General features: G+C 49.7%; 1 protein-coding gene across 7 annotated transcripts in view; it reads left to right on the top strand.

Moving 5' to 3' along the window:
* The window catches only part of LOC114589826 (methylenetetrahydrofolate reductase (NADPH)-like), a 47,228-nt gene that overhangs the window by 22,775 nt on the left and 6,007 nt on the right, over window positions 1-18,446 (top strand). For 2 of the 7 annotated variants that reach the window (XM_077931020.1, XM_077931021.1), the window contains exons 7-8: window positions 1,752-1,784; window positions 2,784-4,521. Coding sequence is in view for 1 of the 7 variants with exons in the window: in XM_077931024.1 (XP_077787150.1) it covers window positions 8,464-8,574 (111 nt within the window). In the remaining 6 variants the exon portion in view is untranslated. Of the gene's footprint in view, window positions 1-1,751; window positions 1,785-2,783; window positions 4,522-8,270; window positions 8,575-8,643; window positions 10,009-11,006; window positions 11,928-12,331; window positions 12,365-15,550; window positions 16,593-18,446 lie in introns of those variants that run through there. The other 5 variants (XM_077931022.1, XM_077931023.1, XM_077931019.1 and 2 more) reach the window with 4 other exon arrangements.

Genomic DNA, 18,446 nt, shown 5'->3' on the forward strand with positions numbered 1-18,446 from the left:
TTTGGACTACGTTCTCGCCTCGACGGGAGGCGTTTGTGCCCTTGTCGGAACCGAGTGCTGCACACATGTATCTGATCAAACCCTTAATATCACCGGACACCTTAACAACATCCACAAACTAGCGGACGGACTTAAAGACATCCAACATGAAGGACTCTCAGATACCCAGTTGTGGAGCTGGCTGCCTGGGTCTGGCTGGATAAAACAACTCCTAGGGAACGGACTTTTGATCCTCATTACTGTGACCATCTGCATTGCTGTCTTCTGCTGCGCAATCCACTGCTTCCCGATGTGCTGTCAAACTTGCGACTCTTGCCTTCCAACCCCTCGCCCACGATCGACCATCACCTACAGACCACCGGTACCATCAATCCAGTCGAACCCCATTGAAATGGGGCCCCTGAAGGACTTCCAGAATCTGGACTCTAGGTATGACATGTCAAACTTTTATTGATTTGTGCGGAGAAAAGGATTGCGCGGTTTCTCTACCTTCGCAATCTTATCTCCGAAGGGGGGAACTGTTGCCGGAAATCACCCCCCCCCCTTCAGTAACACGTACTGCACAAGCACCGCATCCACACGTACACGTATCTCCCCTTCCTGACCCTAGAGATGTCCCTTTAGAGGGCCATCTCTTAAAAGCCTTCCGTAAATAAGGAAGCGCTAGCTTGACAGCTTTTGCTTTTAGCGCTCCACGCCGCCCTATCCTTTTTGAGAGTAGACCGGACGACCGAACTCTAGGTCAAACGGCGGCCGCCTCAACCAATCAGCATTGTCGAACAGCGCCCCTTGCGGCGGCCACGCTGGTACTGCAGGCTGCGAGCGTCGGCTCCCTCACCTTTGACAGTTCTCAATTCATTGTTTCCGAGTTCAATTGACCGTGACTGATCTAATCAAAATGTTGCAAGTTGTTTCCGAAAGGGAAAGTCCTTTGAACTTCAGTGACTGTATTCTTTATAAATTCACCAAAAATCAGCCGTAACATGGATTTTCACCGGATCACTTTTATTATACTACATATTACAAGGACTATCAAAGGGGGGTGGACTGGCACTGATCGGCCATAATCCTTGAACCGTGTGGTCACGTACACGACGGCCCTTCTCCAGATGGCGGGGCAACCTTGATAACCATCAGGAATGGCCCAGACGGAATGCTATCAGAGAAACAATAAACTGCATGCGATAGTGTATTCCATACAAACTCCGACAAAGGACCGTGACCGGATTCCCCTCAGGGAGCAGGAAAACTTCGCCCTTTCTTTGTTTATGGAAATGACTCATGTGGGAGGGGGAGAGGAGGACTCTGCCAGGTGTCAAGATACTCAGATTACCCGAGTAGCCCCTCCTCGACTCCTCCTGTTCTTTAATAAAATCATGATGTAAATATGATGTAGTTTTGGGGGTGTAGTCAAGGGGATTAGTGGTTAATAAAAGTTGGGGTCTCCCATTGTTCCGGGCTTCCATCTTGCTTCACTCTGTGGGCGGTGGGAGTCCTGTCGCGACAGCCTTTTCGTGAATAAAGACCGGGCCTACTGGCTGCTGTTTTGCTCTGACTTGCTCTGGTCGGTGTCTTCATTTGCCCAAGAGGACCCTCAAATTTTCCGTTAACAGGTTGTCCTTTGGGAGGTTCTCCTGCTCTGAATGGAGTCAATTCAAGGATGCTACATTATGAAGTGTTACTTTTGTATGGAGATTTATCTCAGGTGGAAGAGTGTTGCCCTTACACGTTATATCTTTTTGCTTCCTCAGATGCTGTGTTATACAGAAAACAGACTCAGAAAGGTAAATTTCCAGGGGAGGAACAATTTGACAGGAGGGATGGGGACTGATATTTCATGGTGTTAAACCGTCTGTTCTGCAGACTTTGGGACCCCCATCAATGGCGTCACTCTGGGAAACAGTCCTCTAGTGGTGTTTGGGTTCTTGGTCTGTCCCATGAATGAACTGGGAGAGGGTTTGAAGGCTTGGATTGGGGGCAGAGCTTGTCCCTGTGAAGAACCTGCACACCAGTCTGAGTTCCATTCCTGCCTATAGACTAGGATCCTGGTTTCACTCTCGATTTTATAGATTTTGCTTTCTTTCATAAAATCTGTATACTGCTTGTTTGTAGGGAAAACCCTCAGAGTCTTACAATATCTTACAAAACCTTAAGGAGGATCCTGCAGGGTCAGTCCAATGTCCATCTTGTCGCGTTCTCATGTATAAGGAATCTCCCTTGCATTTTGTTTTCCCTCCACACAATCTGCAGAGGTTCTTTGGGGGCTTTTGAGATCAGCCCCATTCCCGGCAGGAGGACTTCCCATTGCATGAGACCTTTGGAATTACAGGGTAAAGCTCTGCCGATTCTTCCTCTGGTTTGTCAGCATGCTTGGAAATTCCGGTTTCAACAGCTTTTCCCCACTAGTTCACTTGGCGCAGATAGAATCATAGAATCATAGAGTTGGAAGAGACCACAAGGGCCATCGAGTCCAGCCCCCTGCCAAGCAGGAAACACCATCAGAGCACTCCTGGCATATGGTTGTCAAGCCTCTGCTTAAAGACCTCCAAAGAAGGAGACTCCACCACACTCCTTGGCAGCAAATTCCACTGTCGAACAGCTCTTACTGTCAGGAAGTTCTTCCTAATGTTGAGGTGGAATCTTCTTTCTTGTAGTTTGGATCCATTGCTCCGTGTCCGCTTCTCTGGAGCAGCAGAAAACAACCTTTCTCCCTCCTCTATGTGACATCCTTTTATAGATTTGAACATGGCTATCATATCACCCCTTAACCTCCTCTTCTCCAGGCTAAACATGCCCAGCTCCCTTAGCCGTTCCTCATAAGGCATCGTTTCCAGGCCTTTGACCATTTTGGTTGCCCTCCTCTGGACACGTTCCAGTTTGTCAGTGTCCTTCTTGAACTGTGGTGCCCAGAACTGGACACAGTACTCCAGGTGAGGTCTGACCAGAGCAGAATACAGTGGCACTATTACTTCCCTTGATCTAGATGCTATACTCCTATTGATGCAGCCCAGAATTGCATTGGCTTTTTTAGCTGCCGTGACACACTGTTGGCTCATGTCAAGTTTGTGGTCAACCAAGACTCCTAGATCCTTTTCACATGTACTGCTCTCAAGCCAGATGTTAACCTTCCTCCAGCCATTCAGTACAGATTCCCATTTCATTCATGGATTCTGAATGGTTGTATTCCACCATTTTCTAGCATGGTTTACCATTTCTGATTTCCTCATGGAATCATGGAATAGTAGAGTTTGAAAGGATCCCAAGGGTCATCTAGTCCATGGGTAGGCAAACTAAGGCCCAGGAGCTGGATCTGGCCCAATCTCCTTCTAAATCTGGCCCGCGGACTGTCTGGGAATCATCGTGTTTTTACATAAGTAGAATGTGTCCTTTTATTTAAAATGCATCTCTGGGTTATTTGTGGGGCATAGGATTTTGTTATTTTTTTCTCTCTTCAAAATACAGTGGCACCTTGGGTTACAGATGCTTCAGGTTACAGACTCTGCTCACCCAGAAATAGTACCTCGGGTTAAGAACTTTGCTTCAGGATGAGAACAGAAATCGTGCTCTGGCAGCGCAGCAACAGCAGGAGGCCCCATGAGCTAAAGTGGTGTTTCAGGTTAAGAACAGTTTCAGGTTAAGAACGGACCTCCAGAACAAATTAAGTACTTAACCCGAGGTACCACTATATAGTCCTGCCCCCCACAAGGTCTGAGGGACAGTGGACCGGCCCCCTGCTGGAAAAGTTTGCTGACCCCTGGACTAGCCCAACCCCCTGCAATGCAGGGATCACAGCGAAACACGTTAGTTGTTTTAATTCCTTAGGCCTTTAGTTGTTATCTTTCCAATTATTTGCTCTATGATGTCATCTTTTGCTTAAAATAAGGAAAGAACAGGTGCTTTACAAAATATATATATATATTTTTGAGCTATTGCAATGTAGCCTCTTAACCCTCTTTTTGCTTCCTCATATGTCCAGTCTTTCAGAAATCTCCGCAGAGGTAAAATTCACATGGAGACCCCAGTTCACAGGAGGGTGGGGACTAGTCTTTCATGGGGGGTGAAGAGTCTCTTCTGTACAGCTAGACTCTAGCCCTGCTGCTCTTTGTGCCACAAAGGCAGAGAGGGTGGACTTGAAGGGGGGAGAGAAACTGCCCAGAAGGATCAGGCAGAGGAGGGAAGACTTTTACTCCTGGCTAGAGAGAGTTGGGTCGCTTTTCCATCATCTGACCTTTTTCAGCTGGCCTGGTTGCCATGGGTCCTCTTTTTCCTGTCACATCCTCTATTTTCCTGATTAAAATTGTTGCCCGGGCAGATTTTTAAAATTTGGCATAATGTCCCAAGTTTTTTGGTTTGGTTTTTTGGTTTACATGAACGCACGGAATTTTTCTAGTGTATTAGACTCAGATCTAAGACACCTTGCTTAGCTAGTCTGCAGCAGAGAATCACAACAGAATGCCGTATTGGCCCGAATATAAGCCGCACCCACAAATAAGCCGCACCTTTAAAATTCAAGGGGGGGGGGAAGATAATACCCAAATATAAGCCACTCCCTTAAAATTGGGTTACAGGCTGAAAATTGCTGCCACAGGTACAAGTGTAACTCCGAGCCAATTTAAGCCTTTGCTCTTGCAAGCCCACAAAAGTTACCGTGCAATCGCTAAAATCGCAAATCACTATTCAGCTGCTACAATGCCGCAGGCACTCACACCCGTAAATGGCAAATGAAGTCTCAAGCTCGCAAATCGGCAATAAAACTTTTTTTTGTTCCCTTTTACCGTATGTCTGTTTCAGCAGCAATATCGTAAAAGGCAGTTTTTGTAAGGTCGCAAATTTAAGCCACACTTTAACTTTTCAAGGTCAGAATTGGGGGGGGGGGGGAGTGCAGCTTATATTCGGACCAATATAATAATAATAATAATAATAATAATAATAATAATAATAATAATGCACCGTTTCTAATAAGGCTGCACCTAAGATAGCTCAGATGGCAGAGCATGAGACTCTGAATCTCAGGGACGTGGGTTCCAGCCCCATGTCGGGTGAAAAATTCCTGCATTGCAGGGGGTTGGACTAGATGACCCTCGGGTCCCTTCCAATGCTGCGATTCTGCAAGGATTTGTGCAGCTGAAGAGTTAAACCCACAGAGCTGCAATGGCTAGAGTTGCAGGAGGGAGGCCGGCTTGTGAAAGCCAGGAAGGGTTTTTCCTCCCTGGTTAGGGGGTGGGCCTTGGTTTTGAATTTCTTTTGCAGCTGGCATAAAAGGAGGAGGAAAGAAGGAGAGGAGGAGAGTGTGCTGGACTGGGGCATGGAGGCGGAGAGGCAGGGAATTGCTGGAGGAGGAAAAAAGACCCTCTTTTGCAATCGCTCTCCCTCCTCTGGGTAGCAGGCAGGGGTCTCTCTGCTGCTGGTTTCCCCCTCCCAGAAGAAGCAAACTCTTTGAGCAAGCTGGGTCAAAGGGTACGTGGACAGCGCTTTTCTATGGGGTACTGGGGAGGGGCGGTAGAAGAGGGGGACGGCATGGGGCAGGGAGCCTCCTAAAACGAAGGGGGCCTGCCTGCTTGAGCCTCCTACAATTCCTGGGTGATGGGGGGGGGGCTTCTGCAGAGCATCGGAGACCAAAGCGCATAGCAGCGTATCGTTAACCTCTGGAACTCCCCTCCACAGGAGATAATAATAATAATAATAATAGTAATAATAATAATAATAATAATAATAAAATTTATTTATACCCCGCCCTCCCCAGCCAAGACCGGTCTCAGGGCAGCTAACACCCAATATAAAAACAAATACTCAGTCTCAGTCTCAGTCAGTTTTATTGCACATAGCCAAAGGCTGCCGCAATGTACACAGAATTATTTGACAGTAAAGGTGGATCTGGCTGGCCATCTCACCACTAGAATTAAGACCACCACTGGAGTCAAACAGGGATGCATTTTGGCACCTTTCCTGTTCAATTTTTATATTAATGACATGGTTAAAGAACTGGAGGGCCTACAGTTTGCCCCTGTCACAATTCTCGACCAAAAACTCTCAGTTTTAATGTATGCTGATGACCTAGTACTTGTATCTAGAACCCAGGTGGGCCTGAGACGGCTGCTTGCAAAATTAAGTTCATATTGCATGAGGAATGCTTTATCTATAAACTATGACAAGACGCAGGTCATTGTATTTGGGAAGCGTTCCAAAAAGCATGTTTGGCACCTGGATGAACACATCATAAGCCAAGTAAATACGTTTAAATATCTGGGATTGATTTATTCAGAAACGGCATCTTGGAATACACAGCTATCCAATATCAAATTACAAGCCTTTAAATCAGCAAAAGCCATTCTGAAATTCGCTGCATGTAAAGGTGGAAATCTGGTCAACCCAGCTCTATCTGTGTATAAAGCAAAAACAATGGCCCAGATTTTATATGGCGCAGAGGTTTGGGGTACCTCAAAGGTCTCCGGTCTGGAACCCCCACAGAATTATTTTTTAAGAGTTCTTTTAGGTTTACCCAAAGACGTGCAATCTGCCATGGTCAGGTTGGAAACTCGCGTGTTGAGCATAGAGAGCCAAATAGATAAAAGAATTCTCTGTTACTGGTTTAGAGTTCAACAGATGGACAACACTAAAAACAAATACAATTTAAAAACAAGGAGTTCCTGAAGACAATGGAGTCTCCTCTGCCCGGATCGGCGAGGCGGCCCCATGGGACGATGCCAAGGGCTTCCTGGCCTCCTTTGAGCGGGTGGCCGAGGCCTGCCAGTGGCCCAAGGGAGAGTGGGCGGCCAGGCTGCTGCCAGCCCTCCGAGGAGGGGCCGAGTGGGCCTCTGGCAGCCTGGAGGCCAGCGACAGAGAGGATTATGGGAAAGTGAAGGCGGCCATCTTGCGCGGGGACACCACCGCCCAGGAGAAGCAGCGGCAGCAGCAGCACTTCCGCCGCTTCTGCTACCAGGAGGCCGAGGGGCGAGGCCTATGGCCGCCTCCAGGAGCTCTGCCGTGGGTGGTTAAAAGTGGACCGGCACACCAAGGAGCAGATTCTGGAGCTGCTGATCCTGGAGCAGTTCCTGGCTATCCTGCCGCCCGAGGTCCAGGGCTGGGTCAGGGAGGCCGGGCCTGAGAGCTGCTCCCAGGCAGTGGCCCTGGCCGAGGAAGACCTCCAGGCGCAACGGGAAGCTGAGGGGCAGGAGCTCACATGCGCCTTGGGGCTGTGTTGCTGGGGGGCTCCTGTGGGGCTGATCCTGCCACTCCCTGGGCTGTTAACCAAGAGAGCGAAGCCTGTCCGTTTCATGCTGATTAAGGAGGGGAAGTCCAATTCTAGGCCCCTAGCTCACTCAGGGAAACACTTAATCTCAGGGTTGCGGGTTCAAGTCCCGTTTGGGGGCAAAAGATTCCTGCGTTGCAAGGGGTTGGACTAGATGACCCTCAGGATCCCTTCCAACTCTATGATTCCTGTGCTCTTCTAGGCATACTCCCCAAGTGTCCCTTGTCTCCAATGACAGTTCTGGAATTATGAAAGCCATCCCAGCTTCTGATTTGACCCTGGACTGTCCCTAATTCCGCTGCCAGTGCCGAGATCGGGGAATAGTATGAGCTGGCCCTTGTCCCAAGCCATGGCGGCTGCGGCGGCTGTGAGAGGGCATCCTGTTGCCTCTCCATGGCCTCTCCACGGCCGCTGCTACCAGCTTCCTCCCTTGGGCAGCTGCTAGTGGCTGCTAGATAGCGGGTGGGGAGGAGAGGCCACCACCATTAAGGCCCTGTTTGACGCGCCAGCTCTGAGGGGGAGGCAGAGGACAAGAAGAAAGAAAGAAATATTTAGCTGGGAAAGAAGAAAGGGGGAGTGGAGCAGAGCACAAGGAATCTTGATTTTTGGACAGGGAAACCTCAGTTTTCGAGCGTATCGGATGCTGAACGATTCGGAACCCGAACGCCGAAAACTCGGAAGCAATTCTTTTCGTTTCAAAGTCAAACGGCTTCCGAGTCACATTTCTCCATTTTTTCAAGGGATTTCACGCCCATTGCGCCTCGGCTGTCGAACGTTTTGGAAGTCGAACGGTCTTCAGGAACGGATTACGTTTCAAAAACTGCTGTATTTGAAAAAAGTGATTTGTGCGTCTGCATCTAATCTTGCCCCTTTCTAAAATGTATTCATTGGCGTGTGCTTCTCTTTTTGTCAATTGACCAAAAAAGAAAGCCGGGGTGAAGGGTTTTTCTCAGGAGGGCGTTTGTGCTGCATCCCATTGGTGTGGTCGTGGTGGGAATCCTCTGCTGGGATGGGTTGGGGAACAAAAATGGGGGTTGGGGATGAGGAGGGTCAGTTGAGTGGGGAGTGACAAATGCCCCTCTTTTCATCTAAGGAACGTTGGAGGGTATGGCTGGGTGGTGGCTTCAGGGTGGGGTTTGAGGGAGGCTCTGGGTTTTCCGCCCAGGCCTCTCCCTCCTTGCCCTGTTGCTCTGTCCTGACAGGGTTCCTTCCTGATGTTGCAGGTGGGATTTGAAGAGGCCGCCGCAGATGTCTCTGAGGAAGTGCCGTCCGCAGATGTCGAACAGAGGCCAAGCAGGAAGATGCAAGTGAGGCCCAACTGGCAGGTAAGCAGGGCCGGATTTAGAGTCGTGCCCCCTGGATCATGCACCTTCATTGTATTGCTCCCATCACAGGCTGAAGACACCACCACTTTGGCTTCGCCTGTGCAGAGGAGGGCAACTAGGATGATCTAGAAGCTAAGCCTTGTGAGGAACGGTTGAAGGAGCTGGGGATGTTTAGCCTGCAAAAGAGGAGACTGAGAGGAGATATGGTAGCCATCTTCAAAGATGGCTGTCACATGGAGGATGGAGCAAGCTTGTTTCCTCCTGCTCTGGAAGGTAGGATTCAAACCAGTGGCTTCAAGTTGCAGGAAAGGAGTTGGATGGGCATCTGCCATGGATGCTTTAGCTGAGATTCCTGCCTTGCAGGGGGTTGGACTAGATGACCCTCGGGTCCCTTACAACTCTATGATTCTATGATCCAAGAGACACGTTTTTCAGGTCACAGCAGATCGCTGTGACTGTAAATTGTTTTGAACTGCTTTTAGCATTGATCTTTTTCCCCTTTATTACGGTCCAGAGACCCAACAAATTGTTACAAAGCAATGCACAATTCAGACAGCCTACCTCCAGGTTAAACAAGCATTTTGTTCAGACTTAGAGACAGGGATCATTGGTTCTTGCAACCACCGATAAAAACTTTGCCACTGCTAATGTTCTAGCGTTTATCCGGTCTTCCAATAGGAACCTGACATAATGAGCCTCTGATTTTCCCAGGAAAGGTACCGGCAAGGGTAATATCAGTTCAGCCTTGGCTTGCTCATGTTTCGCAGCAAAATATGTTTTATAGAATCAATGTCTTGAGCACATGAGCCAAGTCTGTCCTGGTAGGGAACTCCTCTCAACCTGCCATCCAACACTGCAGAAGGAAAGACGTTTAGTCTGGCTTTGGTGAACAACCTTAGATAATTTGGTACTGAATTTTAAATTTCTGTAGTCCACTGAGGGACGTTAGGGTGAAGAAATCAAATTAAGAGAAGTAAGAGACATAACCTTCTTTTTCTAATTTATTCAGCAGGTAAAAGGTGGGTGGGCATACCTGAGGGAGAGAGATACATACCTGAAGACGTTGAGGGGTTTTCCGGAGGGAGAGCAGAGGAGGAGAACTTTTCCTCGTCCTCTGTTGTCCCCTTCTCCTTGTGCCCTCAATCTTTCCCAACATCAGGGTCTTTTCCAGGGAGTCTTCTCTTCTCACGAGGTGGCCAAAGTATTGGAGCCTCAGCTTCACGATCTGTCCTTCCAGTGAGCACTCAGGGCTGATCTCCTTAAGAATGGATACGTTTGATCTTCTTGCAGTCCATGGGACTCTCAAGAATCTCCTCCAGCACCATAATTCAAAAGCATCAATTCTTCGGCGATCAGCCTTTTTGATGGTCCAGCTCTCACTTCCATACATCACTACTGGGAAAACCATGGCTTTAACTATACGGACCTTTGTTGGTAAGGTGATGTCTCTGCTTTTTAAGATGCTGTCTAGGTTTGCCATCGCCTTTCTCCCAAGGAGCAGGCGTCTTTTTAATAATAATAATAATAATAATAATAATAATAATAATAATAATAATAAATATATTTTTGTCCCACCCATCTGGCTGGGTTACCCCAGCCACTCTGAGCGGCTTCCAACCAAATATTAAAAACAATACAGCATCAGACATTAAAAACGTCCCTAAGAAGGGCCGCCTTCAGTTTCCTTCTAAAAGTCAGATAGTTTTTTACTTCCTTGACATCTGATGGAAAGGCGTTCCACAGGGCTGGTGCCACTACCAAGAGGGCCCTCTGCCTGGTTCCCTGGAACCTCACTTCTTGCAAGGAGGGAACCTCAGTGTCCAGGCAGAACGATGGGGGTGGAGACGCTCCTTCAGGTACACTGGGCTGAGGCCATTTAGGGTTTGAAAGGTCAGCACCAACACTTTGAATTGTGCTCGGAAACGTACTGGGAGGTGCTTTATTACCCCTTTGGAGGCATTTTATGCTGCAGCTGCTTTTCTTATTTCCAGTTGGAAAGTAGAATTTGAAATTTGGGGACTTCTATGGAAGACAATTTGGGACAGTTCTCTGGTAGGATTATCCTGTAGGCTTACTTACGTCTGAATTGCACAATGCAAACTGGATTAAAGTTAATAAATTATAATCTAAGACAAGAGATGGGATGGAATCTTCTCCTGAACCCACAAATATTCAATTTCCCAAAAATGCTGGTGGATTTTCATAAGGATTCTTAAAAAATAATTGTAAACAGATGTGGAAATGTGGAGAACTTGATACTGGAAAAATTAATAATTTCAGACTGTGAGAAACCAAAACTGGCTGATTCAGCCATTCCTACCCAAAACCTTGGCATGTGCCAGGCAGACTGACATCTGAGGGCCAGGGTCTGAGGGGGTCTTCCTAGTGTGGCCTGTGGTGTGCAGTGAATTCCCTTCTCTTTCCCCCTCTAGGATGTGAGAAGCACCTTGCAGAGGTAAGTGGATCTGGCTCATTTCCATTAGCTTCACTCTTTGAAGCTGAGATGCAGGAACCTCAGACATGGCCCCCCAGGGGCTGCAGGGGGGAGACTGTAGGACTCACTCCCTGAGGCATCTCACAGGTAAAAGCAGGGGCCCCTCTTTGGAACTTGACAATGGGTAGATCACAGTTGGTCTTTTTATACTGTGAGTAGGTCTCAGTCTCTTGGGAGTTGGACGTGCCTGCCTTAGCTGTTTCCTTCTAGACTGACCAGTTCAGTCACTCTGCCGGCCACCCCACCCTGTCCCAAGCAAACTCCTGCCCCATAGAGCCCCTTGGGAGGGGGCAATTTCTCACCAAGGAGCAGGAATTGGCTATTTTCTTGACCATATTCCGGCTGCAGTATTTATATTTAAGGAATCACTCAGGTGCAGAGTAGAGGTTTGAAGGAACATTTCTTGTTTCCCAACAAAAGTGCATTTCTTTTTCTTCCTCTCCCCTTCTCTGGGGACATCTAGAAAGGACATGTGTGCTGTGCTCTCACCACCCTCAGACAATTCCTGCCCCTTGATACCATATGATTCTGCTGCTGCTTTGAATAGACATCAGTGGGGAGACTCAGAGGCCTGGGGTTGCTGTTTTGGCCCTTGGGGGTCTGGCTGAGGAGTCCGTAGTGAGGAAGAAACTCCCCACTCAGCGCATGCCTGTCCCTCTAGGCCTCCTCCCAATTCCTTTCTTTTCCTTTAACAGAAATTGCAGATTTGAATGGGCTGACATTGTTCTTCTTTTCACCAGGTATGAGAAAAGAGAGAGTCCAGAGAAGCCACTGCCTTTCCCTCCAGAGCTGAGGAACAGGGTCTTGGAATCCTGTGATCTAAATCACCTTGTGGAGGATGCAATGAAACAATGGAAAGGTAATGGAAATTGGCTGCCAGGATTTCACACTGGGATTTCTATTATTTCTTCAGAACTGAACATGCCAGGCTCTTACTGCATGGAATTGCGTAACCCCAGGATACCTTCCTTCTTGGGGCTCCAGCCTTCATTTCCTGTCCCCCCAGAATGGCCCATGTATATTGTGACGCTGGATCCTGTAAAGGAAGCCTGAACCAGAGGGTATCTCTTTTCAATTCTTCGGAACCTCCTTTTCCTTTTGGTTACCAGTCTACATAAATCTGGGGTTGTCCTTTGGGAGGTTCTCCTGCTCTGAATGGAGTCAATTCAAGGATGCTACATTATGAAGTGTTACTTTTGTATGGAGATTTATCTCAGGTGGAAGAGTGTTGCCCTTACACGTTATATCTTTTTGCTTCCTCAGATGCTGTGTTATACAGAAAACAGATTCAGAAAGGTAAATTTCCAGGGGAGGAACAATTTGACAGGAGGGATGGGGACTGATATTTCATGGTGTTAAACCGTCTGTTCTGCAGACTTTGGGACCACCATCAATGGCGTCACTCTGGGAAACAGTCCTCTAGTGGTGTTTGGGTTCTTGGTCTGTCCCATGAATGAACTGGGAGAGGGTTTGAAGGCTTGGATTGGGGGCAGAGCTTGTCCCTGTGAAGAACCTGCACACCAGTCTGAGTTCCATTCCTGCCTATAGACTAGGATCCTGGTTTCACTCTCGATTTTATAGATTTTGCTTTCTTTCATAAAATCTGTATACTGCTTGTTTGTAGGGAAAACCCTCAGAGTCTTACAATATCTTACAAAACCTTAAGGAGGATCCTGCAGGGCCAGTCCAATGTCCATCTTGTCGCCTTCTCATGTATAAGGAATCTCCCTTGCATTTTGTTTTCCCTCCACACAATCTGCAGAGGTTCTTTGGGGGCTTTTGAGATCAGCCCCATTCCCGGCAGGAGGACTTCCCATTGCATGAGACCTTTGGAATTACAGGGTAAAGCTCTGCCGATTCTTCCTCTGGTTTGTCAGCATGCTTGGAAATTCCGGTTTCAACAGCTTTTCCCCACTAGTTCACTTGGCGCAGATAGAATCATAGAATCATAGAGTTGGAAGAGACCACAAGGGCCATCGAGTCCAACCCCCTGCCAAGCAGGAAACACCATCAGAGCACTCCTGACATATGGTTGCCAAGCCTCTGCTTAAAGACCTCCAAAGAAGGAGACTCCACCACACTCCTTGGCAGCAAATTCCACTGTCAAACAGCTCTTACTGTCAGGAAGTTCTTCCTAATGTTTAGCTGGAATCTTCTTTCTTGTAGTTTGGATCCATTGCTCCGTGTCCGCTTCTCTGGAGCAGCAGAAAACAACCTTTCTCCCTCCTCTATGTGACATCCTTTTATATATTTGAACATGGCTATCATATCACCCCTTAACCCAGTGTTTCCCAACCGGTGTTCCGCGGCACACTAGTGTGCCGCGAGACGTTGCCTGGTGTGCCGTGGGAGGGAGGCGGGCGAGTCGGGCGGCGAGAGGCGGGGCGGCGGCGGTGAGGAGAGGCCGCCCAGCGCGGGGCTCTCGCCGTCTGCCTGCCTGGCTGCCTGCGTGGCGCTGACGTCACAGGGCTGTAACGTGCCCCACATAGGCACACGCAGGGCGGCGAGCGAGCTCCCTCCCACATCCCATCGCCGGCTCTGCACCAGGTGGTAGAGCTCGGCGAAGTCGCCGCGCTGGAAGGCCAGCAGCGCGCGCGCCTTGGCCAGGCTCTCGCCCGCCTGCGCCTCCAGGCACGGCGCCTCGGCGTCGGGCGGCAGCGAGCCCAGGAAGCGGCCCAGCCGGCCGGGGTCGCCCGCCTGCAGCAGCGCCTCGCACCCGCACGAGACCTGCTCCGCCGAGAAGCGCGGCGAGCGCGGAGGATCGGGCGCGGCGGAGGCCAGCCCCGCGCTTGGAGAGGACGCAGCAGCCGTTGCCAAACCCGATCCTCCTCCTCCTGCTCCGCCGCCGTCCTCTGGCTCTCGGCCGGGAGGAGCCTGCGGCGACGGGGCGGGCGCCGAAGTTGGCAGAAGTTGGCGCGCCTCCTCGGCAGCGCCTTCGTCCTCCTCCTCCTGCCTCTGCTCTCCTCCGGCGGCGGGGGCGCGCCGCCCTCCCCGGCCGGGGGGCTCGGCGGGGCCTGCGGGGAAGGAGGCCATGTTTGCGGCGCGCGGGATCGCGGCCCCCCTCGCCCGCCTCCGGCCCGCTCTCCTCCCCCTGCGCGCTGCCCTAGCCGTGCGGGTCTCCTCCCCCTGCGCCGCCGTCCCCTTTCCACATCCTAGGAGCCGCGGTCCGCCTACCGCCCCCGGGCCGCGGCGCGGCTCCCAGCCCGGGCTGGCCTCCGCCTCCTGGGACGCGCGCCCACCCCCGCGGCCCCCCAAACTTCGGAGCAACTCTCCAGACGCTTCTCCCCCGCCTCGGTCTCCCTCCTTTCCACTTCTCTTCCCCCCTTCCTTCCCTCTTTCTTTCTCTTTCTCTCCCACCCACCTTTCCTTCTATTAACTTTCCTTTCCCCTCCCTTCGTCCTTCCTACTGCTGTCCCCGCTGAAACGATACTTTAAAAAAGGAAGAACCCACTGGCTCTTATTTCTGTTTAAAGCAGTAGATCCCGAACTCTTTTGGCCCACTGCCCCCTTGGTTCCACATCCCCCAGTGTCCCCTATGCTTACTCTATAGAAAGCATTACAGGGGTTAACGCGGCTCGCTAAGGAAGATATTAATAGAATTCTGCATTTGGGGGGAGACCCTAACAGTCATCTACCATTACCTTCTATGCTGTTACTATTTTTTTTATTTTTTTTTTTACATAAGTAAAAAGTGACCTTTCCCCATCTGGCATGGTGGTGTGCCTCGAGATTTTTTTCATGAAACAAGTGTGCCGTTGCCCAAAAAAGGTTGGGAAACACTGCCTTAACCTCCTCTTCTCCAGGCTAAACATGCCCAGCTCCCTTAGCCGTTCCTCATAAGGCATCGTTTCCAGGCCTTTGACCATTTTGGTTGCCCTCCTCTGGACACGTTCCAGTTTGTCAGTGTCCTTCTTGAACTGTGGTGCCCAGAACTGGACACAGTACTCCAGGTGAAGTCTGACCAGAGCAGAATACAGTGGCACTATTACTTCCCTTGATCTAGATGCTATACTCCTATTGATGCAGCCCAGAATTGCATTGGCTTTTTTAGCTGCCGCGTCACACTGTTGGCTCATGTCAAGTTTGTGGTCAACCAAGACTCCTAGATCCTTTTCACATGTACTGCTCTCAAGCCAGATGTTAACCTTCCTCCAGCCATTCAGTACAGATTCCCATTTCATTCATGGATTCTGAATGATTGTATTCCACCATTTTCTAGCATGGTTTACCATTTCTGATTTCCTCATGGAATCATGGAATAGTAGAGTTTGAAAGGATCCCAAGGGTCATCTAGTCCATGGGTAGGCAAACTAAGGCCCAGGAGCTGGATCTGGCCCAATCTCCTTCTAAATCTGGCCCGCGGACTGTCTGGGAATCATCGTGTTTTTACATAAGTAGAATGTGTCCTTTTATTTAAAATGCATCTCTGGGTTATTTGTGGGGCATAGGATTTTGTTATATTTTTTTCTCTTCAAAATACAGTGGCACCTTGGGTTACAGATGCTTCAGGTTACAGACTCTGCTCACCCAGAAATAGTACCTCGGGTTAAGAACTTTGCTTCAGGATGAGAACAGAAATCGTGCTCTGGCAGCGCAGCAACAGCAGGAGGCCCCATGAGCTAAAGTGGTGTTCCAGGTTAAGAACGGACCTCCAAAACAAATTAAGTACTTAACCCGAGGTACCACTATATAGTCCTGCCCCCCACAAGGTCTGAGGGACAGTGGACCGGCCCCCTGCTGAAAAAGTTTGCTGACCCCTGGACTAGCCCAACCCCCTGCAATGCAGGGATCACAGCTAAACACGTTAGTTGTTTTAATTCCTTAGGCCTTTAGTTGTTATCTTTGCAATTATTTGCTCTATGATGTCATCTTTTGCTTAAAATAAGGAAAGAACAGGTGCTTTACAAAATATATATATATATTTTTGAGCTATTGCAATGTAGCCTCTTAACCCTCTTTTTGCTTCCTCATATGTCCAGTCTTTCAGAAATCTCCGCAGAGGTAAAATTCACATGGAGACCCCAGTTCACAGGAGGGTGGGGACTAGTCTTTCATGGGGGGTGAAGAGTCTCTTCTGTACAGCTAGACTCTAGCCCTGCTGCTCTTTGTGCCACAAAGGCAGAGAGGGTGGACTTGAAGGGGGGAGAGAAACTGCCCAGAAGGATCAGGCAGAGGAGGGAAGACTTTTACTCCTGGCTAGAGAGAGTTGGGTCGCTTTTCCATCATCTGACCTTTTTCAGCTGGCCTGGTTGCCATGGGTCCTCTTTTTCCTGTCACATCCTCTATTTTCCTGATTAAAATTGTTGCCCGGGCAGATTTTTAAAATTTGGCATAATGTCCCAAGTTTTTTGGTTTGGTTTTTTGGTTTACATGAACGCACGGAATTTTTCTAGTGTATTAGACTCAGATCTAAGACACCTTGCTTAGCTAGTCTGCAGCAGAGAATCACAACAGAATGCCGTATTGGCCCGAATATAAGCCGCACCCACAAATAAGCCGCACCTTTAAAATTCAAGGGGGGGGGGAAGATAATACCCAAATATAAGCCACTCCCTTAAAATTGGGTTACAGGCTGAAAATTGCTGCCACAGGTACAAGTGTAACTCCGAGCCAATTTAAGCCTTTGCTCTTGCAAGCCCACAAAAGTTACCGTTCAATCGCTAAAATCGCAAATCACTATTCAGCTGCTACAATGCCGCAGGCACTCACACCCGTAAATGGCAAATGAAGTCTCAAGCTCGCAAATCGGCAATAAAACTTTTTTTTGTTCCCTTTTACCGTATGTCTGTTTCAGCAGCAATATCGTAAAAGGCAGTTTTTGTAAGGTCGCAAATTTAAGCCACACTTTAACTTTTCAAGGTCAGAATTGGGGGGGGGGGAGTGCAGCTTATATTCGGACCAATATAATAATAATAATAATAATAATAATAATAATAATAATAATAATGCACCGTTTCTAATAAGGCTGCACCTAAGATAGCTCAGATGGCAGAGCATGAGACTCTCAGGGACGTGGGTTCCAGCCCCATGTCGGGTGAAAAATTCCTGCATTGCAGGGGGTTGGACTAGATGACCCTCGGGTCCCTTCCAATGCTGCGATTCTGCAAGGATTTGTGCAGCTGAAGAGTTAAACCCACAGAGCTGCAATGGCTAGAGTTGCAGGAGGGAGGCAGGCTTGTGAAAGCCAGGAAGGGTTTTTCCTCCCTGGTTAGGGGGTGGGCCTTGGTTTTGAATTTCTTTTGCAGCTGGCATAAAAGGAGGAGGAAAGAAGGAGAGGAGGAGAAGACAGGAGGACAGTGTGCTAGACTGGGGCATGGAGGCGGAGAGGCAGGGAATTGCTGGAGGAGGAAAAAAGACCCTCTTTTGCAATCGCTCTCCCTCCTCTGGGTAGCAGGCAGGGGTCTCTCTGCTGCTGGTTTCCCCCTTCCAGAAGAAGCAAACTCTTTGAGCAAGCTGGGTCAAAGGGTACGTGGATAGCGCTTTTCTATGGGGTACTGGGGAGGGGCGGTAGAAGAGGGGGACGGCATGGGGCAGGGAGCCTCCTAAAACGAAGGGGGCCTGCCTGCTTGAGCCTCCTACAATTCCTGGGTGATGGGGGGGGGGCTTCTGCAGAGCATCGGAGACCAAAGCGCATAGCAGCGTATCGTTAACCTCTGGAACTCCCCTCCACAGGAGATAATAATAATAATAATAATAATAATAATAATAATAATAATAATATTTATTTATACCCCGCCCTCCCCAGCCAAGACCGGTCTCAGGGCAGCTAACACCCAATATAAAAACAAATACAATTTAAAAACAAGGAGTTCCTGAAGACAATGGAGTCTCCTCTGCCCGGATCGGGCGGCCCCATGGGACGATGCCAAGGGCTTTCTGGCCTCCTTTGAGCGGGTGGCCGAGGCCTGCCAGTGGCCCAAGGGAGAGTGGGCGGCCAGGCTGCTGCCAGCCCTCCGAGGAGGGGCCGAGTGGGCCTCTGGCAGCCTGGAGGCCAGCGACAGAGAGGATTATGGGAAAGTGAAGGCGGCCATCTTGCGCGGGGACACCACCGCCCAGGAGAAGCAGCGGCAGCAGCAGCACTTCCGCCGCTTCTGCTACCAGGAGGCCGAGGGGCGAGGCCTATGGCCGCCTCCAGGAGCTCTGCCGTGGGTGGTTAAAAGTGGACCGGCACACCAAGGAGCAGATTCTGGAGCTGCTGGTCCTGGAGCAGTTCCTGGCTATCCTGCCGCCCGAGGTCCAGGGCTGGGTCAGGGAGGCCGGGCCTGAGAGCTGCTCCCAGGCAGTGGCCCTGGCCGAGGAAGACCTCCAGGCGCAACGGGAAGCTGAGGGGCAGGAGCTCACATGCGCCTTGGGGCTGTGTTGCTGGGGGGCTCCTGTG

The sequence above is a fragment of the Podarcis muralis genome, chromosome 7 (assembly GCF_964188315.1).
Source record: "Podarcis muralis chromosome 7, rPodMur119.hap1.1, whole genome shotgun sequence".
NCBI lineage: Eukaryota > Metazoa > Chordata > Lepidosauria > Squamata > Lacertidae > Podarcis > Podarcis muralis.